This window comes from Dermacentor andersoni, chromosome 11 (assembly GCF_023375885.2).
Source record: "Dermacentor andersoni chromosome 11, qqDerAnde1_hic_scaffold, whole genome shotgun sequence".
NCBI classification, from domain to species: Eukaryota; Metazoa; Arthropoda; class Arachnida; order Ixodida; family Ixodidae; genus Dermacentor; species Dermacentor andersoni.
Genome location: NC_092824.1, coordinates 67705684 through 67733679, shown reverse-complemented (window position 1 = coordinate 67733679; position 27996 = coordinate 67705684). Strand labels below are relative to the sequence as shown.

The window sequence follows — 27996 nt, the reverse complement described above, 5'->3', positions numbered from 1 at the left end:
CCAATGCTATTCACAGCATGTTTACAGGAGGTATTCAGAGACCTGGATTGGGAAGAATTGGGGATAAGAGTAAATGGAGAATACCTTAGTAACTTGCGCTTCGCTGATGATATTGCCTTGCTTAGTAACTCAGGTGACCAACTGCAATGCATGCTCACTGACCTGGAGAGGCAGAGCAGAAGGGTGGGACTAAAAATTAATCTGCAGAAAACTAAAGTAATGTTTAACAGTCTCGGAAGGGAACAGCAGTTTACGATAGGTAGCGAGGCACTGGAAGTGGTAAGGGAATACATCTACTTAGGACAGGTAGTGACTGCTGATCCGGATCATGAGAGTGAAATAATCAGAAGAATAAGAATGGGCTGGGGTGCGTTTGTCAGGCATTCTGAGATCGTGAACAGCAGGTTGCCATTATCCCTCAAGAGAAAACTTTATAACAGCTGTGTCTTACCAGTACTCACGTACGGGGCAGAAACCTGGAGGCTTACGAAAAAGGTTCTACTTAAATTGAGGACGACGCAACGAGCTATGGAAAGAAGAATGATAGGTGTAACATTAAGGGATAAGAAAAGAGCAGATTGGGTGAGGGAACAAACGCGCGTTAATGACATCTTAGTTGAAATCAAGAAAAAGAAATGGGCATGGGCAGGACATGTTGTGAGGAGGGAAGATAACCGATTGTCATTAAGGGTTACGGACTGGATTCCGAGGGAAGGGAAGCGTAGCAGGGGGCGACAGAAAGTTAGGTGGGCAGATGAGATTAGGAAGTTTGGAGGGTCAACATGGCCACAATTAGTACATGACCGGGACGGTTGGAGAAGTATGGGAGAGGCCTTTGCCCTGCAGTGTGCGTAACCAGGCTGATGATGATGATGATGATGACCATACAGTCATGGGACTCCCTAGTTCAGTGTCCTAGGGAAGACGACTCTTTTAAAAGGGGAGAGGTTTGGTGCAGTGGATTGGCAGCACGTGTCCTGATGTGAGCTCAGACATTTATTGCGTTCCTACATGGACTACGTTGGCTTCCGAATCTGGAGCCAGTACAGATAGTGTAAAATAGATATTTTCATTCGCTCCTACTCTCGGATGTACTCATCGCTGTGATTCGAGGATTCCTGGCCTAAAGCCCACCTCGAGCCGCCACAAGGTGCAACGCCTGCTGGAAGACTACACGAAACGGCTATTTCAGGAATTGCCCGACGCTTGTGCGCACGCGCGAGTACAAGCCGGTGCGAGAGAGCTAGTGGGAGGGCATTTGCCCCTTGACTGACTTCCACTTGGTACTACGGAGGATAGATTCCTTTGATCCTTTTGTATGCGTTTGTTCTTTGACGTGGTGGCATTTCGGTGCGTGGGTGTGCGTGCGTGCGTGTGTGTGGTGCCGTGCGTCACCGATGCGTTTTACTCGTGCTCCTTGGACGTTGATAGGAAGCTAGTAGCGTTTTTGTATCGCAAGTAGAACATAGAAATCGCGTGATTGTCGCGAGAGGATCGTTGAACCCATGAAGTATACGACGAATCGGGCCAATTTGAGTGAATGATTGATCAAATCAATCAACCCACTAAATAAATTTCACTATTTCATTATTAGGTGGTTAAGCCGCCATTATGTGTACAGGTTTTATGACGCAAATATACATATACGCGTAAAAGAGATGTGCTTGCTTTAACTACTTTGTCAGTTAGCATAGAAAGTTTATGAAAGCCTGCTCATTAATTAATTAATTGTTTATTTCTTTCTTTTCTTGAAACAATGCAAGTCCATGATGTGGCTCGTGTAGTAGGCGCGTCGTATAACATAGACAAGTGTAAAATCAAACATCGCAGGAGTCGCCAGTTGTTACACAGTGATCGTAGGCTGAGCAATATTTACCTTTCCTGGTCATTTTATTCCTTGGCAGTTTCACTGAGCGCTGATATTACCTTCGTATATCAATCCACAATTATGCTAGCCGAGATAATCGCCGACCTATAGCGGACAACAGAGAAGCAACTAAGCCTAACCCTGGTGTGCACGCAAAGGAAGCTTATCTTGAATCATGCGCGCCACCTATACCATCGTCAAACTGACTATGAGCTTTACGTAAGGCATGCCAAATATTCAGCTGTTTTCAATTATTATGTAATTACTTATTTCATCTTATCTTTTATTGAGGAACATCGATATATCGCCATACTAAAGCGTTACGCTAATGCTTAGCTTATGATGAAAATGGCCGCGAAAGGTAAAAGTTCCTTCCTATGTGACCACTGTGTACCAGATCGATTCTTCGAAAAGCTCGAACTTTGTGAGTGCTCTACCATAGCTTTAGCGTAATTTGAATGAAAAGAAAAATACAAATCAACCAAAAAGTTGGGACGACAGAAAAAGGAACGAGAACACCGCTATCAGTAATATTTCTCTGAACGCAAACAGGACGCGAACAATGCTAATAATAATGGTGAGGATGTTTCTTAACGTCTCCTCTGAAACGGGCTGGTGAGAAATTGTCACCTAGTCTGCTTTATTTATTCGGGTTTTATTGCATTCATCGGCATCCACCCTTTCGACTATTTGATCTCGATCTTCCTTTCGTATTTAACACCTCTATCCCACAATTATACCGATATATCTACGCTTCCAATGACTCCGATCCCCTCAATTCTTTCCCTGCTTTTTTAATTCTGCAATACATATTTACTCTATGACCTGCTATTAAGCGGTGCCAAGGAACACGCCAATGCTTGCCATTCACGTTCACATTTTACGAGCCATCAGGGCTGTTTTATAATTTTTTAATAACACAGCCTATATTGGAGAGAGAGAGAGAGAGAAGGGAAGACAGAAAGGCAGGGAGGTTAACTAGACTGAGTCCAGTTTGCTACCCTACACGTGGGGAGGGGAATGGGGAGTGAAAGAGGGAGAGAGAGAACTTAGGTATAGGATGTCTACAGTCTGGCACTCAAGTCTGTTTCCCTCAGGTAGCGAAAAAGCGCTCGAACTGCTTTCTGGGCCATTGAACTATGAGGCCAGGCCCCCAAGATCTTCGCTTCCGTAAATGGCCTGTCATCCAGTCTATTTAAGGCACACTGGAGAGTCTCGCGTTGATTATCGAAGCGAGAACAGTGGCACAGAAGGTGACTGATGGTCTCTTCACACTTGCACTTCGCGCACATTGGTGAATCCGCCATTCCAATACGATAGCTGTAGGAGTTGGTGAATGCTACTCCTACCCACAGCCGACACAGCAGTGTTGCGTCACGTCGTGGAAGGTTCGCTGGTAATGTAAGTTTCAGTGATGGGTCGAGGCTGTGTAAACGACACTTAGAGTTCTGAGGTGTATGCCAGCAACCTAACGTGATTGTACGAGCGAGACTGCGAAGCTCTCTTGCAGCGTCGACTCTGGATAAAGGTATAAGGAGTGTCGGTGAGCCAGCCTGGGCACGTCGGGCAGCGTCATCGGCGAGGTGATTACCAACGATGCCACAATGTCCCGGCAGCCACTGAAATATGATATTATGTCCTCTTTCAGAAGCGCAATGGCAGGTTTCGTGGATTTGTGACACCAGCTGTTCATAATTGCCACGTCGCAAACTTCTCAAGCTCTGGAGGGCTGCTTTCGAGTCACAAAATATTGCCCATTTGTTGGGCGGTTCTTTTTCAATGTATTCGACAGCAGCGCGAAGAGCGGCCAGTTCAGAGCCTGTAGATGTCGTTACGTGTGATGTCGTAAACTTGATGACGACCGATTGAGATGGTAGAACAACGGCGCCCGTAGAATTTTCCGAGACGGAACCATCCGTGTAAACATGAATTCGGTTAGAGTATGAACAATGCAGAAGTTCCAGTGTGATCTGCTTGAGAGCCGCGGTGGTCAGGCTAGCTTTCTTCACTATTCCTGGAACAGCAAGGTACACAGGAGGCTTCTTCAAGCACCACATAGGGGATGGTGTTCTTGTTGCGGGTGAGTGCCTCAAAGACAAAGAGTGCCGGTTAGCCGCAATTGATCTGGAGAACGCTGCCCTGGGTCTTTTCTCAGGCAATCGAGCGAGATGGTGGTCAGGGACTCGGGATATATGGCGAACATGCACCCGGAGCGCGTCGATATCTATATAGGTCCTTATTGGGTGGTCTCTCGCGGTGGCAATTGTTGCCACGGTTGAAGCATTTCGAGGTAGCCCCAGACATGTTCGAAGGGCTTGGCCTTGAATGCTCTGTAGGACATGGATGTTAGTTTTGTTAGCATTGGACAGCACTGGTGTGCTGTATCGCAAGTATCCCAGGAAGAGCGTCCTGTATAGTTGAAGCATAGATGCCACGGATGTGCCCCACGTTTTACCGGCGAGAAACCTTAGTATGTGGGAGATAGAAGTAAGCCTCTTCTTCAAATATGTGATGTGGGGGCTCCATGAAAGGTCTCTGTCTATAATAACGCCTAGGAATCGGTGAGTTTTTGCGTAGGAAATTGGTTGGTGGTCAATAGAAATGGGGTACCAGGTCATGGGCTTGTGGGTAAAGGCGACTAAGGCGCACTTCTCGGTCGAAATGCTGAGGCCTTGCGCACGCAGGTACGATGATGTTAGGGTCACTGCTTTTTGGAGCCGTGCACGCACCTGGAGACGTGTAACTGCCGAGGCCCATATGCATATGTCGTCAGCATATATAGAAAGGTTTACTGTATGTGGTAGAACGTCGGCAAGGCCAAGGATTGCAAGGTTGAACAAAGTGGGGCTAAGAACCCCACCCTGAGGGACGCCACGGTAAGTGTAATGGTCAGCAGTTCGGCCATCTGCACTGTGCACAAAGAAGGATCTTTTGAATAGATAGCTCCGAATCCACCGAAACATGCGTCCACCTATTCCATTATTTTCCAGGGCATCAAGGATGGCTTCATGCGTTACATTATCATAGGCGCTTTTCACGTCGAGGAATAGTGCAACCGATATACGCTTGTGGTGTTTTTCCTGTTGTACAGACGAGACTAGGTCGATGACGTTGTCAATAGAGGAACGGCCTCTTCTAAAACCAGCCATGGCATCGGGGTATACGTTGTGGCGCTCAAGATACCATTCTAGGCGGGTGAGAATCATTCTTTCCATGACCTTCCCAACACAGCTGGACAGCGCAATGGGTCGGTAGGACGCTAGGTCAAGTGGCGACTTTCCAGGCTTCAGGAGTGGTATCAAGCGGCTGGACTTCCACCGCTCAGGAACGACGCCATCATTCCATGACTGGTTATAACATTCCAGCAGTCTACTTCGGCCATCTTCACCTAGGTGGCATAAAGCAGCGTAGGTGATGCCATCTGGTCCTGGCGACGATGAGCGCCTGCATGAGGCCAGAGCAGCGTCCAATTCCTCAAGTGAGAAGGACACATTCAATTCTGGGAAGCGTGTAGCAGGAACTTCACCCAGAATTTCACTATTGATGGTGACCACACTGCCCGCAATCTTCACACAGAAATCTTCGGCTATATCGACCTGTGAGCGGCCTTGATGGAGGGCTAGGGCTGAGAATGGGTGTCGTTGCTGTGGAGACGAGCCAAGGCCGCGCACCGTCCTCCATATGATAGACAGAGGCTTGCGGGGGTCAAGTGATTCGCAGAACGTCTTCCACCGTTGTTCCTCCAACCTGTCCATACGACGTTGGATTTTCTTCTGTATACGTCGAGCGACTCTAAGGTCATTAATTGACTTCGTGCGCCTGTATCGCCTCTCGGCTCTTCTGCGAATCGTTCGAAGTCGCTCAAGTTCCATGTCAAAATCCGTACGTTTTTTCGCAGATGTAAATGTGTACTTAGACGATTCCAGTACACTTGTAATAAGGTTTTCAATGGTGCCGGTAAATCCTTCTTTGCATGCCTCTTCCACCTTTGTCTTATACGTTGACCACCTTATATATGCTTGTCGGGAAGTACAAGAGGAGAAGCTTCCAAATCCATTGATAATTAAGTAGGTGGGAATATGGTCACTACCATGAGTCTCGATGTCAGAGAACCATCGAACATTTTGACCAAGTTGCCGTGACACCAAGGTCAAGTCTAGGCAACTGCTATAGTTCGCACCACGCAAGTACGTCGGACTGCCATCGTTCATAATGCAAAGTTCATGGTCGGAAGCAAATTCCACAAGTTTCCGGCCCCTGGAATCTATTCTGGAGCTTCCCCAAGCCAAGTGATGAGCATTAAAATCTCCTGTGATAATCCAGGGTCCAGTAGTTGCCGTCAGGATGTCTCGCAATCGGTCGCCGTCGAACCGACTATATGGGGATATGTAGGCGCCGATAAGGGTGAAGGCCACTTTATTCTTTGTAATGCGGAGACACACGTATTGGTTTCCATCATGAGGCTGCACTGAGTGGGGGATGTAAGTAAGTTCTGTACGGATGTAAACAATTACTTTGCTGGGTTGCCCGCACGTTGACGCCATAAAGGCTTCGTATCCAGAGAGTCTTAGCGCTTTCGACACGTTCGGTTCACATATTACCACTACAGGAAATCGGTTCGTGAAAACGTATTGGCGGAAACATGAAATCCGTGATTTAAGTCCTCTGGCATTCCACTGGAAAATTGTCGCGCTACGCACTTCATCACGGAGTGAAGGCAGTGGAAGAGCCATTGTGCTTATGCAAGATTTGCAAGCACTGGGCTCAGGGCATCCAACACTTGAACTGCGCTTCGAGCTGTTGGCGTATTCGAGTTGCCCACAAGCGTGCGAATCGCATTTATCAAAGACTTGAGCATTGTTACAATTTGGCGGTCATGCTCTGTCAGCTCATCAGGGTGAGGGGTGGAGCATTGTGGTGCCTTTCCTTGTTGGGGTTTTTCCACAGGGCTTATCCTTGGCAGTGGGGGCCATTCCTCATTCACGGCAGTCTTTTCAGATGCTCCGTTATCTATACACGGTTTGGAAACATTCTGCACTGAGGTTGGAGCAGATTCAACAGCAAGAGGCTGTGCGGCACGCGTATTCTTTGTGCGGAGAGCAGAATTCCTTGATGAGCGTCTGCGACGAGAACGACGTCGCCTGACGTCAGCAGCTGCTTCACGATGGGTCGACCGGTCCCTAACCATTTTCTTCAAGATGGAGAGTTCTCGCCTAACTCTAGGACAATCCTTTGATGAGGCATCGTGGGGCCCTTGACAGTTCGGACACTTATAAGTTTTTGCCTGGCAGTTGCCTGCAGAGTGTTGTGCTGCACAGCGGGAACATATAGCAGACTTTCCACAGACGGCGCTCACGTGGCCGAATTTCTGACAGTTTCTGCACTGAAGCGGCTTGGGAACAAAGGGCCGGACAGCATGTCGAAAATGACCTACCTTCACATGCGATGGAAGGCAGTCACCTTTAAAGACAATTTTCACGCATCTGGAAGTTCCGAGACGGGCCACCTGTAGTATGTGGGTCCCATGATTGGCAGGCTTTATCAAAAGTGGTAAATCCTCGCCTGAAATGGCCGCATCAATGTCATATATGACGCCTGTAGTAGTCTCTTTTCCCATCGGGATGATGGTACGGACGTTCATGCCACCGAGAACAGTGACAGCTCGCAGAGAATCTAACGCCGACGCTTGGGCGACGTCTACCGCGACAATATTCTTCCGAGGGTTGACTCGTACGTCCTCAATGCCATTTGGCAACAGTCTCTCGAGTTCAACCGATGCAACTTGCCTGTTGAGGAACCTCATGTTGTCGGTGGGTAGCACAGGTAAGAAAAGGATGGTGTACTTTGGCGAACTTTGCGGAGTCCTCATAGTAGATGTATCCACAGAGGCCCCAAGCATCCGCCGCTTTGCTTTCTTACTCAGGACAGTCACGTAGTCGTCGTCGGAGCTGTCGTCGCTCTCGGTCGAGTCTATCAGGGTAGCCTCGCTGTCGCTCGAGATGCTGTTCCGCTTCCTTGAGGCTGCCGACGCGGGCGCCGCTACATCAGGTCGCAGTGCGGGTGGCTCCACTTCCATTCCCGTCGGGCAGGGAACAGTGTTCCCCGGAAGAAAGCGAGAATTACCACAAAATACTGGTGACGGAGAACAAACACTCAGCAATAGGATCACTTCGTCGTCGTCCTTCGCAAGGTAAAAAACCTATATTGGAGACTCTAAAAGGGCCCTATGGACACGATCTTGTATGCTCGCATAATCGCACCTTACGGTACATATTCTCATCATCATTACTTATACCCTTTTTGTTTTTTTCTCCGGTTCCCTCGCCCTTGAGCAGTGTAGAAGGCTAAAGAATAATACCTTAGATCGAACTCTGTCGAAAAACTTCTCAACTCTCACCCGGTATTTCTTTCTTTCAGAAATACTCAGCCGCGCCTCTGCAGGTATAATAAGGTTGGAGCGATGGATGATGGTATGCGCATGCACTTTGAAGTGGGGGGAAGGGGTAAATTGCACAACCGAGTTCCTTTTCTGATTTCGCCGAATGTATTGCCTACTTATCTGTTTTTTTTATGCGAAGCTTTTTTCTCTGCCAACCTCGCCCGGTTTCGTGACCGCGGCTGCGGCCTGGCTGTACCCTTTCCCTGGCTGCGGCCTGGCTGTACCCATGGCTGTACCGAGGCGGGCCAATCACAACGCCTCGAAATGGCGCTCGCCTCAGCGTCACCTCGGAGTGCACTGTAAATGTATGCGCAACTATCTGTGCTGAAAAATGCGTGGAGACAAAATGGAGAGAGAGGTTTACAAAGTTGGCAACCAAGTAACGGGTAACTTAAAGTGTAAATAGACAAGCGGGAGTCATGAGAAAGAAACGGAAATATTTTGCAAGCCAAAACCACTGTCTGATTATGAGGCACGCCGTAAAGAGGGACTCTGGAAACTGAGACCACCTCGATTTCCGTAACCTGCAGCTAAATACACATGTGCTTTCGCATTTCCCCCTCTACCTAAATGCGGCCGTCGTGGCGGGTAATCGATCCCACCTCATGACGCTTAGCAGCTGAACACCGTAGCCACTAAGCAAGCACGGCAGCTGAAGAGAGAAAGAGGGACACCAAATTGGCTGTAAAGAATGAAAACAAATAGACCAGGGACATTTACAGGAACGGCAAGGATGAAATGGGGAAGAAAAATCTGTTGGACAACAAAGAGGGTAGTGGATTGCTATACTTGAGGCTTGAGCTGGTTGGCTAGGGACAAAAACATGCCGTAGCAAATATTCCCAAGAAGATGTGGCATGTGAATGCTGCAGCATAATTTGAGAGACCACTTGGCACCACCTAATGACATGCGAAGGGATTTACCCAGTGAGACCTGGAGCTAATATGATCCTTCCAAAAGCGCTTCAATTTAAGATGGCTGGCGGCATCAACCACACAGCAATCGCGATAACCAAGAGACGTTAAGAGTATTGGTGTAAGAAAAGCAGGAAAGAAATTATACGACCTGATTCGTTGCAAGTCTACGTAGCGATAAAAGGCAGATAGAGAAGCATTGAGAAAAAGAAAAGGACTATAGGCATTTATACAAAAAGACTGGAATGAAAGCATGCACAGTACACCTGGCCAAATCAAGCAGGCTGGATGACTGTCACCAGGCCGTTATGAAGGGGATGCCAGTAAAATATCATCGTTAAAGTCCATTATTTAGCCACAGCAATGTTTTGTTTAATCATTAGTTACATGCACGAGCTAAGCCAACTAGTGTAGCTGTTCTTCCACTTTGAGCATCACGTTTTTTCGGGCAGAGTCTTGAGCTTCCGCAATTGAACAAATGTGTACCATATTCAACAGTTTTGCTTGTACAATGCTGGGCGCTAAAACTATTGATAACATTACCAGCAAGGCTCGAGAATATTAGGGCGGCCCTTTACTCAACTCCACTATTAGGAACTCTACTCTAAATATGCTTACAGCAATTTTTCCCAAGAAAGATGTCTCACTCTTTTGTTCAATCCAGGAGGCACATAAATTTGTTTTAACCATGGCTAGAGGATTGCGAAGAACGGGTGCGTTCTTCGAAGAAAACAACACATGGCGCACAGTGTTGCTCCAGATAACCACTGTAAAAATTTTATTCGCAGGCATTCTTCAGCCGTAGTCAAAAGGGATAAGATTAGCCCACTTTTGTTTGTCATGAAGTTCGCGCACAGCTGGAACAGTTGAGGTCCAGACCGCAAGTTCTTCTGCAAAGGCACACGACACGCCTTGGCGCCAGGATGACATCCAGAGAAGTTACTCCTCCAGGGCGAATATTCGGCTTTAACGATGCCGATGCCACCGTCAGGTGCGACGGTGCTTCCCGACGTGCTCGCCCAATTTCGTGGCGCGTGCTGCCCCGTTAAGGAGTCCCATCGAAGGCTTCCCAGTCCTGTGCGCCTACGTGCCAAGCAAGCATGTGCTTCTCTAGGTCATCTTTTCTACAATATTTCTTGCCGCACACGCCGCACTCAAAGGATGGTTCGCCGTGCGAAAGTAAATGCCTCTTGAGGTTCCAAGGCTTCTTAAACAGTGTACCACACTCGGAACAGTTGTTCGTTTTTCCAAGCAAGTGGTCAGCGGTGTGCTTTTGAAAGGCCTCCGTGTCGGTGAAGGCGAACCGGCAAACGTGGCACATTTGCATTCCCTTGGCAGCCTCGTTCTCTCTTTGCTGCCACGCTGCTTCTCTGGTTTCTTCGGGAACTCTGCGAGATAACAAATCGGGAGGGCACTTTATTAGTGAAACTTCGCCGTAAAGAGCGCAAATTTGGGACCGTGGAGTCGGTTGCAGGAAAACCTACTCCTGTCGAGTGCTACCGCCTTTGCAACGGACACTTATTTGACAGTGCCGGCGCTTTCCGATGATGGATTTGGCGCTAAGGAACTCGCCGTGTTCACCGAACTTTAAAAATCGAGAACGTTCCAAAACCGCCTTCTCACTTGGAGCCATCGAGCAGTTTTGAACGATGCTAAAACGCAACGAGATGAAAGAAAGCCATTGGTATGGCTGTAGGCCTTTCATTGTGTCTGCTACACGACAGCAAAAATTCGATCCCCCGTCCTCGAAATAAGCGGCGGAACGCTTGAGCCAAGAGGAGCAGACATCTGGGTTTCCAATATTTCCACACCCCTGTACATATTAGGCTCAAAAATAAGTCGTTTGCAAGCAAAGCGTCTAGAACAACAGCGCCGCAAACGTCTAGACCTTTAACGAGATACTGACAAGATCTTTTCGGCAATTCATTTTCTCGCTTTGAAAGTCCTAGAGCTTGAAACCTTTGAAAACTCTTGTCTGACCTCTAGAAAATAGCCTTGTCACCATATTTATTAGGATTTACAGGTCTGGCATTTTCATTCACCGCAACAAATACACACTCAAAAATGTCATGTCAGTACCCCTCTCAGGCAAGGGGGGGGAGACAAAGGGTAGGAAAGACAGGGAGGTTAGCCAGTGTAAGCACCGGCTGGCTACCCTATGCTGGGGAAAGAGGTGAAGGAATAAAAGGAGAAAGAAGAAGAGGAGGAAAAAATGAAACCGGAAAACTGACACAGTAACGGGATACTACACGCTACAACACTCAAAGACGGTTGCACAATTCGCAGGTCCTTAAACACATCAGCAAAGCCCTTAAGGCCTTGATTGCCGAAGCCCGTCTGGACCAGTGTCCTAGAGCTTTTTCCTCGGTAAAGGGGCGATTGCCCAGTTTTTTAGTGCGCGGCCATGAACACTTTTCTTGGCACTTTGTAACGGGGACTGTCACAAAGGAGCTGCTCAAACGTCTGCTCGACCCCGCAGCTGTCGCAAGTAGGGCTGCCGGCCATTGCAATGCGGAATGAATAGGAGTTCGTGAATGTCACGCCGAGCCACAGGCGGCACAGAAGTGTTGCTTCCGCTCGTGCTAGCCCTCGTGGTAGACGAAGTTGCAGACGTGGATCCAATTTGTGGAGACCGACGTTCGTGAATTCACTGGTGTTCCACAGATTCTGCGTAAGCTCGCGGGCGAGTGAGCGAAGACTTGTGGCGGCATCTGTTCGTGACAGTGGTATTGGTATAACATGGGCACCATCGTGGGCTAATCGGGCGGCGTCATCCGCACTGTGATTTCCCGAAATTCCGCAGTGACCCGGTATCCACTGGTAGATGTTGTGCCCCTTGTTGATAGCGTGATGATGGAGTAGTCTGATGTCTGCGACTAGTTTTCACACTTGGTCCGTGGTTGAAAGGAGACATCAGACACTTGAGAGCTGCCTTCAAGTCACATAAGATGGACCATGAGTGTGATGATTCGTGACCAATAAACTCCAGAGCAGCACGGATAGCTGCGAGTTCTGCAGCCGTCGATGATGTAATGTGAGACGTCTTGAACTTGAGGGTGACAGGCTCTGCGGGAATTACCACTGCTCCAGCTGAACCTTTAGAGGAGGTAGAACCGTCCGTGTAAACGTGGATTCGTTCTTTGTGCTTGTCATGTAGGAAAGAAAGCACGGTTTGTTTGAGGGCGAAAGATGACATCTCCGTTTTCTTCTTGATACCGGGAATAACAAGAAGAGCCTGGAGTGGATGAAGGCACTACAGTGGTAGAGATGGTCGTGCTGCAGGCGTTAAGTTTGACGGTAAAGTCCCATGGTTGGCGGAAATAATCCTGCTAAACACTGAACGAGGTCGAGTAGCAGGAAGGCATGCGAGATGACGCGATGGAAGTCGGGCGAAGTCCCTGATATGCATCCTTAAAGCACCGACTTGAAGATACGTGTTGATGGGGTGGTCATGCGCGATGGCTATTGTTGCTGCCATGGATGCACATCTGGGAAGACCTAGGAAAATTCGCAGAGCTTGAGCTTGTACAGATTCGAGGGCACGGAGGTTGGTCTTACCGGTCCCACTCAGTACAGGTAGGCTATAGCGCAGGAGACAGAGGAACAGTGCGTTATAGAGTTGGAGCATCGCACCCACAGGCGCACCCCATTACTTTCCCGCAAGGAATCTGAGCACGCGGATTATGACTAATTTCCTTTTTAGGTAGGAGATATGAGGACTCCAAGAGAAGTCTATCTATTATCACTTCTAGAAAGTGGTGCGTCTTCTCGTAGGCAATCAGCTGCTCATTAATTCTGACAACGTATGGTTGCATTGTTTTGTGCGTGAACGCGACCATAGAGCACTTCTCCGAGGACACCTCCAGACCTCGCTCTCGAAGATAACCGGATGTTAGTGTGGCCGCTTTTTGAAGTCTCGCGCGCACCTGGGGACGCGTCGCTCCTGATGACTAAATGCATATATCGTCTGCATAGATCGACACATGGATGGATTGGAGAAGGGTATGAAACAGGTCCAAGAGCACGAAGCTAGAAAGAGTGGGGCTCAAGACTCCGCCTTGTGGTACGCCACGGTAGGCGTGTTGTGATGACGCACCATCCTCTGTTTGCACAAAGGATGACCTGTCCTTCAAAAAGCTGAATATTCATTGAAAAACAAGGCCGCCTAGGCCGACATCGCCCAAGGCGTCCAGGATGGCTTGATGGGTTACGTTGTTATAAGCGCCTTTAAAGTCCAAAGACATCGCCGCTGACAGCCTCCTTAGGCTTTTTCATGCTGAACGGTTTAGACAAGATCTATGACGTTGTCTACAGAAGAGCGTCCGCGTCAAAAGCCCGTCATAGCGTCAGGGTATAACTTGTGTTCTAGATACCACCACTAGACGCGTCAGCACCATCCTCTCCATCGCAATTCCTTGACAACTGGCCGGAGCAATTGGACGATAAGATAACGGACGATAGGTCTAGGGGTAATTTACCTGGTTGGAGCAGAGGCGCAAGGCGGCTGGACTTCCATGCAGCAGGAACCACTCCTTACCGCCATGAATTATTGTACACGTCTAGAGGAGCATGCCGGGCTGTTTGACTGAGGTTTCCAAGAGCTGCGTATGTTACCCCGTCAGGCCCAGGCGATGAGTAACGTCTGCACGCTGCCAACGCCGCCTGCAACTCCTCGATGGAAAACACATTGTACATACGAGAATCCTGCGAGATTGGAACATCACAAGGATCACGTGTAGCGAACGATGGAGATAGACCAGCAGCCTTGCAGCAGAAGTCCTCCGCTACGTCGATGCCTCTGCGATCTTGCTAGAGAGCCAGGCATTTGAAGGGGTGGCGTTCAAAGACGACGCATCGTTCTCCATATATGTGACAGGGGTTTATGCAGATGAAGGGAATCACAGAAGTTTTTCCATCGTAGAGACTGCAGGGAGTTGATCCGACGCTGAATCTTCTGTACGCGTCTCGCTTCCCTTAGGTCGTAGATGGACTTGGTGCGCCTGTACCTTCGTTCCGCGCGACGGCGGATTGCTCGAAGCAGCTCCAATTCTGCTTCGAATTCAGAAAACGTAGGAATAGGCCTAAAAGCTCTTGTGGCTTCTTGAGCAGCGACGTTAATTAGCTTCTCGATGTTGCCAGGTAGACAGTCCTGGATTTCTTGGCAATTCTCCATGAGCAACGTGTATTTAGGCCAGTCGATGTGATGAACTGTGGTCGAGTCACTTGCGTATGCCGTCGATATTAAAGAAATGTTGGAACGTGGGCCATACCATGCGTTTCTGTGTCCGTAAACCATTTCACACTGGCACTAAGGTATCTTGAAACTAAAGTTAAGTCCAGGCAGCTGCGGTATGTCAATCCCAGCAGAAAATTGGAACTGCCATCATTTAGGCAGAGAGCTCATGGTCCGACGCGAAGGATAGTACAAGTCTTCCTCGACAATCCATCTTTCGGCTTCCCCATAGCGGATGACGCGCATGGAAGTCGGCGGTAATAAACCATGGTCCAGGTGTCGCAGTTAAAACTGCACTTAGTCTTGCGTTGTCAAATTGACTCGAAGGTGACCTGTAGGCAACTACGAGCGTGAGTGCGACGTTCTTCCATTTTATAGTAAAACATACGTTCTGATAGTCGTCATCAGGTGCCACTGGGTGTAAAACATACGGTAAATCGCATCTGATATAAACAATGACTTTGCTGCGGTCACTACAGGTGGCAGGCATGAAAGCTTCGTATCCTGATATGCGGATGGCGGTCTCAATGTTTGGTTCACAAATGTCGATTATTAGAAATTTGTTCTCAAAAACAAACGGCCGAAAGTCCGAAATGTGGGATTTAATGCCTTTGACATTCCATTGCACGATAAACGCTTCTTTGACCTTTTCAAGGAACGAGTGTAGAGGAGCAGCCATGCTACTTCTCAAGACCGGACAGTACCGGATTCAGGGCATCCAGTATTTGAAGTGTGCCTCGAGCCGCCGGAGTGTGTATGGCGGTCAGTAGTACTCGTAGCGTGTTCATAAAGGCCCTTACCATGGTGACAACCTGTTTGTCGTCGTCTTGGTTGCTGCCAGAAGGCGAAGCATGATTCGGTGAGTGCGCTACATCTTGTCGCTCCGCTGGTACAGCTAGCCCTGCCAACAACGGCCACTCCTTGCATGAGGACATTGGAGACTTTCTGCTTAGGATCCTCATTACTACTATTGCTAGCTGTATGTGGAAGTTTGTGGACTGTCAGTGGACGCGGTGCATCCTTAGCAATAGCATTGCGTTTCCTAGATCTCCAGCGACGTGAACGTCGATGTCGCACCTTAGCGGCAGCCTCCCTGTCCGAGGAATCATCCCTGACCATTTGCCTCAAGACTTCCGCCTCGTCTTTCACATGTGGGAAATTCTTTGAAGTTGCATCGTGAGAGCCTTGACAATTGGCGCACTTGTTTTTCTGCACGACAGGCGTTGGAGCTGTGGGACCCAGAGCATCGTGACCACACGGCAGCATTTGTGGCAACCGCATTAATGTGCCCTATCCTGTGACACTTCCTGCACTGAAGCGGCTTTGGCACGAACGGCCGTACTATGTGTCGGAAGTGACCGACCTTGACGTGTGTCGGTAGACTGTCTCCTTTGAAAGTTAAGTTCACATACTGCAAGTTTCCCAGACGGTGGGCTTGCAATATGGCAATTTCTTCAGGCGCCGGATTGATGAGTATATGCAGGTCAGCATACCTTGTTGAATTATCTGCGTGATACACAACGCCGTCCGTAGAGTCATGATCGTCTTGTTTATAGCATCGTACGTTGATGCTATCCAGCACCTTAACCTTGCTCAGAAGGTCTAGCGCGCTGCTGTTTGTGACATCTATAGCGAGGATGTTCTTACGGGCGTTGACCCTTACATCTTTGATCTGACCCGGAACAAGTGCCTCGAGCGACACAGATATGGCTTGGCGGCTGATCCCGTTTAGATTGCTGCTAGCAGCCACAGGCACAAATAAAATTGTGAGCTCTGATGGCTTTCGCGACAAGATCACATTTGCCTTACTTCTGAAAGGTCTCCTCACGAGTCTTCTCTTCGCTTTGTCCTTCGCTATGGGCACTAAGTCACTGTCATCCGAGGTATCATCACTGGTCGCTGAATATATCAGTGTCCTCGCTGTCCGTGTCACTCGGACGACTAGACCGCTTTCTCGGAGTGGCGGCTGTGACTCCGTGTCCATCGCCGTAGTTAAGGGAGTGGCGTCTCCCACAAAATAGCTTCTCATTCGCAGAGAAAAAAAAGCAGCGTTCCACACAGTAGAAACGTCGCCGTCGTCCAGGCAAATATCATCGATGGGCATCATACACTCGTGATGAAATCAGAAATCTAGCCTTTGCTTCTTTCATGAATGTAGCTGAACCAGAGACATAACATAGGGAAGCAGATGTGCGGATGCTGCCATTATAAGCATTCTGCAGCAATCGAACAAGCCACAGCCTACGACTTTAGCTCTGACTTTAGGGCTCAATAAAATTTTGCGGACATTATGCTAGCGAAGCTAAAAGAGACAAACATGCCTTATATATATATATATATATATATATATAGGCGGAAATCTGTGGTCCCCTGCGTAGTCACTGACAGGCCCAGCTCCGGAACACTTTGCCGCACGCTCAGAGGAAGGTCGGTAAAAAGTGCAACAATCCAAACTGCTGTTCTAAGGATTTCAAAGCCTGTGATGTACCAGTCTTTTTTGTTTGTTTGTTTATTTTTTATTGACAACATACGCTGAAGAGCGGTTTGTCTTGGTGCCAAAGCAAAAGACGGCACGAAAAGCCACCTGACTAGGCCTTTGACACCAGACAGTACGCGCAGTAGACAACAAGATTGCAACATGCTTCAAAACACATTACAAAATATCAAACACACGGAAATTAAAATGCACGTACAGAGTATCAAATACGCTAAGTAGAAACGCAAATAAGCAAGAATGACAGAATTAGCCGTCAACAGATTCACCATCAACATGACACATAACTATTAAGACCAATGGACTGCAGTTGAACTGAAGGGAACAAAACAAATGTACAGCAATGTTACAACTGTTGGAGGAAATACATTTCAGTTAGTTTTCTGAAAGCAAGGAAAGAGGGAGAACTCTCCATTGTATCTAAAAACTGTTAATAACAATTCAGAATGTTCGGAATTTGCCATTTTCTTAATTGCATACCGTATCTAATTCTGCCTTGGATTATCTAATTCTTGCTTGAAGGCTTGGAGTAGCGCCTGACACCGGCGAAAGATGCCGAGAGTGAGTGGCGCTATACTAATCCAGGAACAACCAAATTAGGAAGACCCACTAAGCTTGAACAAAGACACTCCCTAACCAGAACAGGAATTGGCCTCCCTGGTGCAGTAATTGGCCACAACCTCCCTAATGATCTCCTCAATGAAACGATGTCTCTTAGTCCCCAGTGGCTGCATACCACCCGACCAAGGCGGCGGTGAGACTTGCAACGCAGCAGAGGGTGCTAAGAGTACCTGGGTCCGGACAGGCCGCCAATGGGAACTGACCCTCGCACGTTTAACACCCGAATTCTGTCGGGTGTGGCTAGCTTAGCAGAGCTCATCGAAAAACTATCAGACATTGTTTGCAATATTATTGGCCATAGTGAGATTAGAAGAACTGATTAGGCTTACACATTGCTGAATAACGGCCATATCCTCTGCTATAGACGTCTCCCTGATAAGAAGCAGTAGGGGTTAGGATTCTAAATCCGTAAGGACATAGCGGGCAATATTCAGGAATTCTACAGTATTAACGAGAGGGTAGCAGTATTCGTAATCAAACTCAATAAGAGGTATAGGTTAAAGGTAGTACAAACCTACGGTCCAACGTCCAGTCACGACGATGAGGAAGTAGATCAGTTTTATGAAGATGTTGAATTAGCTATGAGAAAAGTGCAAACGCGGTATGCAGTAGTAATGGGGACTTCAATCCAAAAGTGGGGAAAAGGCAGGCGGATGAACAGGCGATTGGCAACTACGGTGTCGATTCTAGAAACACTCGAGCAGAGATACTGGTAGAATTCGCCGAAAGGAATAAGCTGGGAATAACGAACACCTTTTTCAGGAAACGTAGCAACAGAAAATGGACCTGGAAAAGCCCTAATGGCTAAACGAGAAATGAAATTGATGTCATACTTTCTGCCAATCCCAGCATAGTGCAGGATGTAGAAGTAATAGGTAGGATAATGTGTAGTGATCATAGGTATGTGAGGGCCAGGATTCACCTCAGTTTGAGCAGAGAAAGCGTAAAATTGGTCAAGAAGAACAGGTCAACTGAGAGGCAGTAAGGGTAAGAGCAGACAAATTTAGGCTGGTACTTGCAAACGAATATGCAGCCTTAGAACAAAGATGGTGACAGAGCTAATGAATGAAACTGAAATGAGGCTGCATTCAGAGGCAGCAATTGAAGTGGGAGCCAAGGCACCAAGGCAACCAGTAGGCAAGCTCTCCCTAGTAACAAAGTACCTAATAAGGAAACGACAAGAACTGAAAGTGTCCAACACAAGAGATAAGATAGAATTTGCGGAGCTGTCAAAGCTGATCAACAAAGCGAAAATACGTGATATTAGAAATTATAACGCGACAAAGAATGAAGAAGCCGTTAGAAATGGACGCAGCCTGAAATAAGAAGGAAACTCGGCAATGGCAAACCAAGATATATGCACTGAAAGATAAGCAGGGTAATATCAGCAATCTCGAAGGTATAATAAAAGCAGCGGAAGAATTCTATACTGACCTTTACAGTACCCATAGGACTCAGGAGCAGTATTCGAAACAATGTTGAACAGTATACAGAAACTCCTCCTATAACTAGAGATGAGGTTAGAAAAGTCTTGCAAGGCATGAAATGGGGAAAAGCGGCAGAAGAGGATGGAATAACAGTAGATTTAATCAAAGATGGAGGATACATATTGCTAGGAAAACGGTGGCTCTCTATAGGAAGTGTCTATCAACTGCAAGGCCAGAAACCTGAGAGAATGCAAACATAATACTAATTCATAAAAAGCACGACGGTAAAGAAATAAAGAATTATAGGTCCATTAGCTTACTCCCAGTATTATATAAAATATTTACCAAAAGAAACTCCAATAGAATAATGGCAACACTGGCCTTTAGCCAACCAAGGGAACAAGCTGGCTTCAGGAAAGGTTACTCTACAACGGATCACATCCATGTCATTAACCAGCTTATCGAGAAATCCACAGAGTAAAATAAGCCTCTCTATATGGCTTTCATATATTACGAAAAAGCATTTGATTCAGTAGAGATACCAGCACTCATAGAATCATTGCGTAATCAAGTAAAGACCGCTTACATAAACACCGTGGAAAATATGTACAGAGATTCCAGAGCCACCCTAATTCTACAGGAGTAGGAAGATACCTATAAAGAAAGGGGTCAGGCAAGGAGACACAATCTTCCCCCACTTCCTAAAAACATGCACCCTGTGCATCACAAACAGCGCAGGAGGCAGCGAGCAAGGGCTCTCCAAAAACAATTATCCACCTCTAAAGATGTGCTCTATGTTGATGCCGCCGAATATGCGAACAGAAATCATTACACGATATCAGTCATTGACTCTCACAGCCAGGTCGCTGCGGCCGCCTCCATTCCTGGCTCTTCCTCTGAGGAGGCGGAGGAAGCGGCCATAGCCCTGGCCCTCCCAATCCCAAATTCATCAGTTATCGTTAGCGACTCCAAAGCAGCCATACATAACTTCGGAGCGGGTAGGGTCTCTAAGCCAGCCCTTCCTCTCCTCTTGGCCCATCCTTTCCATCAAAATGTGGCATTGATCTGGACTCCCGCGCATGCGGGCCTTGCCGGAAACGAGGCGGCTCATGACAGTGCCCGAGGATTTACAGTCCCGGCTCAGGCATCAGATGTGTCGGAACTCGCCACGGAGCAGGCGCCGTTTACAGCGTGGGATCGACTTATTACTTACCATGACATCTGTACACACTACCGATTAGACCGCTTAACCTTTCCGCCACTCATGGGCAAATCCCCGCGTAGGTGTGAGGTTCTGTGGCGACAGCTGCAGACTCGCACCTTTCCGTCCCCTTACCTCCTCCACCGCATTCATCCTGCCATTTATCTTTCTCCCTCTTGTAAATTATGTGTCTCTCACAAAGCAGACTTAAACCACGTCATGTGGGGTTTAAAGCATTTAATATCTAGTGAGGAGCACTGGGAGGCTGCCTTGCGCAGCTCCAAGCCCAATCTTCAGGAGGCCATCCTGGAGTGGGCTGAGAGGATAAAGGAGGCCTACTTCAAGTAGTTCCTCCCCCACCCTCTATTCCATTGCCCCCTTCCCTTTAAAGTAGGATAAGTAAAGTTTTTCATCATCATCATCATCATCTCTCCAATGCTATTAAATGCTTTCTTAGAAGAAGTATTCAAGCTATTAAACTGGCAAGGCTAAGGAGTAAAGATGGACGGCGAATATCTCAACAGTCTTCGGTTTGCCTATGCAATTGTTATATTCAGCAACAATGCAGACGAGTTAAAACAAATGATTGAGGGCTTTAACACGGAGAGTGTAAGAGGGGGGCTGAAGATTAATATGCGGAAGACAAAGATAATGATAAATAACCGGACAAGGGAACAAGAGCTCAAGAACGCAAGTCAGCCTCTAAAGTCTGGGGAGGAGTACGTTTACCTAGGTCAACTAATGACAGGGAACCCTGACCTTGAGAAGGAAATTTACAGAAGAATAAAAATGGGTTAGATCTCATACGGCAGACATCATGAGCTCCTGACTGGCAGCTATCACCGTTATCATTAAGAAGGAAAGTGTACAATCAGTGCAGTTTACCGGTGCTCACATACGGCGCAGAGACTTGGAGGCTCACAAGGAAGCTTGAGAACAAGGTAACGACCGCGCAAAGAGCGATGGGACGAAGAATGCTAGGCATAACTTTAAGAGACAGAAAGAGAGCGGTTTGGATCAGAGAGCAAACTGGTATAGACAATATTTTAATTGACATAAAGAGAAAAAAATGCTGTTAATTATAACAGCAATTTCAACCCTTGCATCGTCAATGCAATCATGTTGTAACTTGACGAGCAAGTTTGACGATGCATACCTAGAATGCAGTGCTATGTGTGATGGGGGATCACATATCAGAACAGCCATCCTGCCGCTTGATGTAATCAAGTAAGCTGGAACTCTAAGGCATTTTACAATACAGAAATTTCTATTTGACGTCGCACTCAGAAGAGCGTGAGCAAATTGACGCTTATGAGCGCGAACATTTTGTCGGCCCGCGTAGATGCGCATGTATGAGGTGGAAAATAAGGAGTGGTCCTTTTTCTATTTAGGAAACATGCATAGAGCACGAGTTAGCTTTCTCAAGCCTATATGCAAAGCCTATATGAAGGTAAGCTTTCACGGCGGGGCTATAAGACATCTTCTGCAAGCTTTTAGCAGCACAACAATTATGCATCTACTTGACAAAATAAGCAGGACTCGGACACCCCAACTACACGACACATGGATTACATTGCAACCGAAATTTACCAACTTCACAGCACGCCTTTCCCACGATCCGACAAAGTTAATATTGCTCACCATTCCGCCCTCGTGAATTTGGTGCTGCGCTGCCAATCCAGAGGTAGCGTTATCATATACCGGCTGCTGCGGCCACATTTCGATGGGGGCCTGATAAACCCGTCTTCCGTGGGGTGCACCTTAAGAACCCTTGGTGGTCAAAAGGGATCCGGTGTCCCCAGTATCAGGCGTCCGATAATCACCTCCTGGTTTACCACGTAAACCCCCAGAGTTTAACTTAAGTGTAGGTTTAGTAATGCCCTACCGGCACGACTGGCCCACAATACTTTGCAATAAATTGATTGGGAAAGCCCATGAGAACAGAAGGCATAGAAAGCTTCGTTTTATTAAAGGAATAACAATGTAGAAACTACGTTTTATCCGTATTACACAGGGCGTGTTGTTGACTGAGTAATTTCGCAGGTGCTAGATGCGGTATATCAGCCCATGTGCTTTGTCTACGTGCAATCCAATTACCCATTTCAAATGTCTCGTGTGAGCCGTATTCCCCAAGACAGCAGCAGCAGCCATGGTGAGCAAAGCACATAAGAAATCGCAGAGGAATGTTCACCGGAAAAGAACCTGAATATTTGACAATCTGCACGTAGTGGCGTGTCAAGGTTTGACATCGCTCAAAGTAAATGTTGAATAGAAGCTCACCTGCTTTCGTCCAGATCAGAGGGTGCACTGCTTGTACTCTGGGCCACGTTGCAGTGGCCGCTCGACATCGTAAAGTAGGGTCGAGCGGTTTCGTTCCGGGCCACAGTCGCCTCGTCCCGTACGGACTGTGGAGGCGGTGACATCCTAGAGCAGGATAGTGCAAGGCGCGGTCAAATGTCACGCAATCTAGGAGGGGGTGACATAACGCATTCCTGCACCCTCTCCCCAAACTAGCGCCTAGAATGGAGACAAGGCACTGCGCATGCGCGTTCATTCTAGCTCCTGTGTCTAACTACACAAGTCTCTTGCTTCATCAGAAGGCAATATAACGCAGTTTGGCATGTGTTTGCAGATCCCGCCAAATTGTCATCACGACCTGTATACCCATATTTCATAGCGCTCTAGCGTAGCATACAGTGGAGGCTTGCCAGTTTCAAGAGAACCACAAACTACTCATGAAAGGCTAAACGATCTCATGTGCAAGATATACCTTTTGTAACATAATAAGTGTACAAATGCAACGCGCATGTTCAAAATAAAGTGAAACGCAGCATCATGAAAGCGGTTATAAATGCTCTATAACTAACCGCGATCCGCACACGTTTGTTTCTTTTGTCCTCTGCAACGTGTTATTTATGCTATATTTATGCGTGTCCACCAGAAAGGTTACCGCATTATTCTCTAGCAATTTCTTTCATTTTGCACCGCACCACTCACAAACTATGCCGTAATACAAACTCAGAATCAAGCCGATGCCGAGTGCGAGACGTCACAGTGATGTCACGATGACGAAGGTAATGTAAAATACTTGTCGAGAGCAGAACGGTTATGGCGCGTGTATGCACCAAAATGTACCACACGTATCATTCAACGTTTAAGTAATCTGCACCTCTTGTGTCACGTAGCAAATGGCCATTCTGCAAGATTTGCCATGAACAGGTACACGCCGAGTGGCTAAATCTACGAAAATAATGTATATCAGAGCATCTATTCACTCTAATCCACTCCTATATTAAGAGATCTACGCCCAATGTAGGTGCTTGTGAGCCGAAATATACGCTAGTTTGAGTGGATATACAGAGGGAGGTCGCACTACATCTGCTACTTACATTTGCACTGCTCAATTGCACTGCACGCAAGCTCAGACAGCAATGGTTAACGATCAAACAAGCTCGCGAAAGAGAATTTCCCGGGTGTGTTGTACAGGATTTCTTGAGCTGGTTTGAACACGTGCACATAGGTGAAACGGGTAATTTTGAAAAAGATTAAAACAGCACAACTATGATGTCAGCATCAAGCATATGGCAATAAACACGTTACTTGAACACGCCGTGTCCAGGCGCCATGACATCATAAAGCACCTAGCAATATGGATGCGGTCAGGACACAATGTTCACCATCTCGCCCAAAGGTGCCACTTATTACGCGATGGAACTGTGCGGGTCTTGTGTACCATTTACCTGAACTGTCGCTTTTCTTATGCAACTTGCCTGTGCCAATACTGGCCCCGTCCGAGGCTGGTCTTCCAAGTTCCAGATCAATTGCTGGTTATGTCGCACATGGAAACCAAAGTATTCCGACATTTCCCAACGGAAGCACCATGCTATATGTCAGACGTGAAATACCACATTACGTTCTACCAGTTCAAGACCTTTCCAGCAGCGCTTTGGAAGCCACTGCTGTACAAGTGCGGCTGGGAAACCGAAGCCTCAGCGTGGCCTCTGTATATGTGAGCTCTCGCCTGAAGGTCTCGATGGGAGAAATTATCAGAGACATCTGCAGCCGCTGCCCAGCTCCGAGGATTATATGTGGGGACTTTAACGCGCACCATACTTTCTGGTGCGACAAGGCGATTGATGCACGTGGGAAACAAATTGTTAGTGCTTTAAACACTGAGGGACTCTGCGTGGCAAATGACAAACAGCCAACGTTTTTTCGACCACCGGCCTCTTACAGTGTCATTGACTTGAGGTTACACTCAGCGGACATCCTCGTATCGTCAACGATGAGTAAAGATAGAATGGGCAGCGATCATTTTCCTGTCTTCGTTAACACTGCTGGATATAGAACCAACGACCGAAGATCCTGTCCTGTGACGCATTGGGATACGTACAGAGACGGCCTAAGCGGGTCATCTGGAGACCTGTTCGCGGACATGCTACGTAGCAAGAGATTAGCTACCGCTGAGCTGTAGCTACCCGACCACTTCCCCGCTCCGGATCTAAAGCTAAAAAATCAATGTGCTGCCCGTATAAGAGCGGAACGAAGGCTGAGGAGGACGAAGGGTGATCCACCAATAAAGATAACAGGATTAACGCAGTGATTTGACATTACACAAGGAAACTAAGAAATAAATGGGCAACATTTTGTGCAAGGCTATCAGTCTTCACGCCAGTTTCAAAGATAGGGTGGTTCGCTATTAACCTTGCTGGAAACTTTCGACCAAAAAAGCAATTTGAAGCCCTAGCATTGAAGTTAGGCAAGACGCTCGCTTGTCTTGCGAATGCCTTTGCTGAAATATACTCCTCCGGCAGGCAAGCCGGCACAACCAACCCGCCTCCGCCGCTATCGCCGTCTCTAATGGATGCTCCTTTCACACTCAGAGAGTGGGAACTAGCTATGAGCAACCTCCGAATCCGCTGTGCGGTGGGACCTGACCTTATCAATAACCAGATGGTGACTAACCTACCGTTTGAAAGGCGACGCGATTTGCTGGCATTTTTTAACCAAGTGTTCCAAATCCATGTGGGGATATCCCACATTTATGGAAAGTAGCATGGGTGGTACCGGTTCTGAAGCCTGGAAAGAATCCAGCAACTCTGGAATCATACAGACCGGTATCGCTGACCTCCTGTGCAGCGAAGCTAATGGAGAAGATGGCGTGCACAAGGCTCGCTTGGTATGTCGGGCAGGTTCGAAAACTACCCTCCTGCATGACTGGGTTTCGACAGCGTCTAAGCACTCAAGACAATGTGCTGGACCTGCTAAGCCACATAGAACATTGCAGAGCGGATGGCCTGTCGACACTTGCTGTTTTCATGGATGTTTCTAAGCCTTACGATTACGTGTCTCAAAAAGCCATCGTCAGCCAGTTACAAGTTATAGGCGTCACGGGTCATCTCTTGCACTTCATACATACGTTCCTCAATGATAGTCGCATCAGAGTTTATCTTGTCAACACTTTGAGCGATGAAATACGTTTATTTCGCGGCGTGCCACATGGGAGTGTTCTATCTCCCTTATTATTTAACATTGCGATGAGTAGCCTCCCAAGAGTACTAAACCATCGAAAACCAGTGAAGATGCCTATATATGCCGATGATATCTGCATATGGGTCTCCGGCTACCAGCATCGCCGCCTCGCACGAATAGCCCAGGGAGCAGTAAAAGCTATTCAGGGCCACTTGGCAACGATTGGATTATCACTATCAGCAAATAAATCATCAATCGTACTATTTCCTTGAGTGAAAAGAAAATCTACAGGCTTGACGCTCAATTTGGACGGATACCAGATTCGACAAGTCACCAACGTCCTGTTTCTTGGTGTTACCATAGACCACAGGCTACTCTGGCGCCGCGGTGTTGACCACGTTGTGGCGTCATCGTCACCCAAGGTACATGTGCTCAAGCGAGTCGCCGGCATACGTTTGGGCAACCGCCCGACGCCGACGCTACGGTTACATACAGTGTTGGTTACCAGTCGAATCCTGTATCACCTACCTCTGATGTCACCCTCAGACAGCCAATACGAGCGCTTAGAAGCCACCCACAGAAAAGGTATCCGACTTTGCCTTGGAGTCCCTCAGCCAGCGTCAAACAAGAAAGTGCTCGACGAAGCTGAGTCACGCCCTCTGCGACTTCAGGCTTCCCAGGCTCTCATGATCCATCTACTACGATTGAGTGAGTCTACGCCCTGCAAAGCCCTGTTACGACGTATAGGTAACAGGCCGCGCTCACATTCTTATGCAGCACTGAACACGCTTCGCGTATTAGGATTGCGCTGCTCAAGACAGTGGGAAAGGATAGAACCACCCTGGACATTTGAGGACATCACATGCAACTTAAGTGTACCACGATTGCAGTCAAAGAGCTGCCTTCCATCTGCAGAAGCCAAGTCATTAGTCCTGGAACATCTGAACACGGCTTACCCGAATCACCTGCACGTATACACAGATGGCTCTGTCAAGGCAGACGAAAACCGCTGCGCAGCTGCATTCTATATTCCCTCTCTAAGATGTACGTGGTCTGGTCATCGGGACTGTATAGCCTCGTCGACAGTTATGGAAGGCGTAGCAATAGCTTCTGCTCTGCGCAAACTAAAGACTTTGCCTCCGCAGAATGTGGTTGTCCTTACGGACTCAAAGGCCGCGTTACAACAAGTATACCGTGGTCTGCCACCCCTCAAGTTCCCACAAAAATCACTAACCATCGTGAAAGAAGTCAACAAAGGCTTCACAGTAATGTCTCAGTAGATTCCCTCCCAGATTGGCATCTCTGGAAACGAAAAAGCTACGCAGCTTGCATACGCAGCGCTCTATCAGCCTCCCAAAGTCAAGGCCCCAAAAAGTATTCAAGTGCAAAAATCTGACATTCGAAATCGCTTTGCGTCGCTTTGCGTTCCACAGCATATGTCCTGCGTAACCAAGAGATTGCACCGAGAGGAAGCATCACTTCTACATCGAATAAGGACAGGATCTCCTAATACACCTGCCTGGTTATTTAAAACGGGGCGAATCAATTCTCCGAACTGCACGGCATGCAACAAGACAGGAGACATCGAGCACTTTCTGTGGTCCTGCCAGAAATTCCAAGATGAAAGGGACGCTCTCCTGAAGAATCAGCAAAAAAAAGGACCTTCCGCATGCGTGCCTGCAACAGCTTATATTTCCCGACGGATCAGTTATAACCCGCAAAGAAACTTCACGTCTCCTTAACGAATTCTTAAGGGAGATTGGTTTGATGGACATATGGTAAAACCCTTCAGCGGTATTTCGCGAGACGCTCGGGTGGAGCAATTCCCGGCCTTCATCGCCAGGCTAAACCCGCCTGTTGCTGCAATTCACCACCACAACCACCACGCGCGAGAAAGAGCGGTTGTGAGAGAGGAAATGTGAGGCCTACGCACTACGGAGGAGATCCTTAACTCGTGTTCTATGTGTTTGGCTTTAGACATGCCGGCATTGCGAAGCAGGGTCGAGGTTGCCTACGCTCCCACGGTGGCTTCCGCATGTTTCCGTGGGAACTCAAACGACGCATGCAGTCGCCAGCGGCACTTGCGCACTTGGACGCGTACGCCGATACAGAAATGCACACTGACGCCAGTAGCCTAGGCTTCGGTGCCTTTCTAGTGCAGAGGAAAGGCGGACTTGAACGGGTGATAGATTACGTTATCCGGTCGCTGTCAAAAGCGGAAGGCAATTATTATGCGACCGAAAAGTAATGCCTCACCATCGTTTGGGCTACAGCGAAATTTCGCGACTTTTGTATATGGCAGTCCACACAAAGTCGTCAGCGACCATC

General features: G+C 47.8%; 1 protein-coding gene across 4 annotated transcripts in view; it reads right to left on the bottom strand.

The window, feature by feature from the left end:
- LOC126517700 (uncharacterized) overlaps nucleotides 1-27996 on the bottom strand; it is a 272083-nt gene that overhangs the window by 9606 nt on the left and 234481 nt on the right. The window contains exons 2-3 of one of the 4 annotated variants that reach the window (XM_055064513.2): nucleotides 22477-22620; nucleotides 9970-10608 (exon numbers count right to left, since the gene is read on the bottom strand). The exons of 2 other annotated variants lie outside the window; for them this stretch is intronic. In XM_055064513.2, coding sequence (XP_054920488.2) covers nucleotides 10266-10608; nucleotides 22477-22620 — 487 coding nt within the window. In that variant the 3' untranslated portion in view covers nucleotides 9970-10265. Of the gene's footprint in view, nucleotides 1-9969; nucleotides 10609-22476; nucleotides 22621-27996 lie in introns of those variants that run through there. One more of the 4 variants, XM_072285473.1, reaches the window with a different exon arrangement.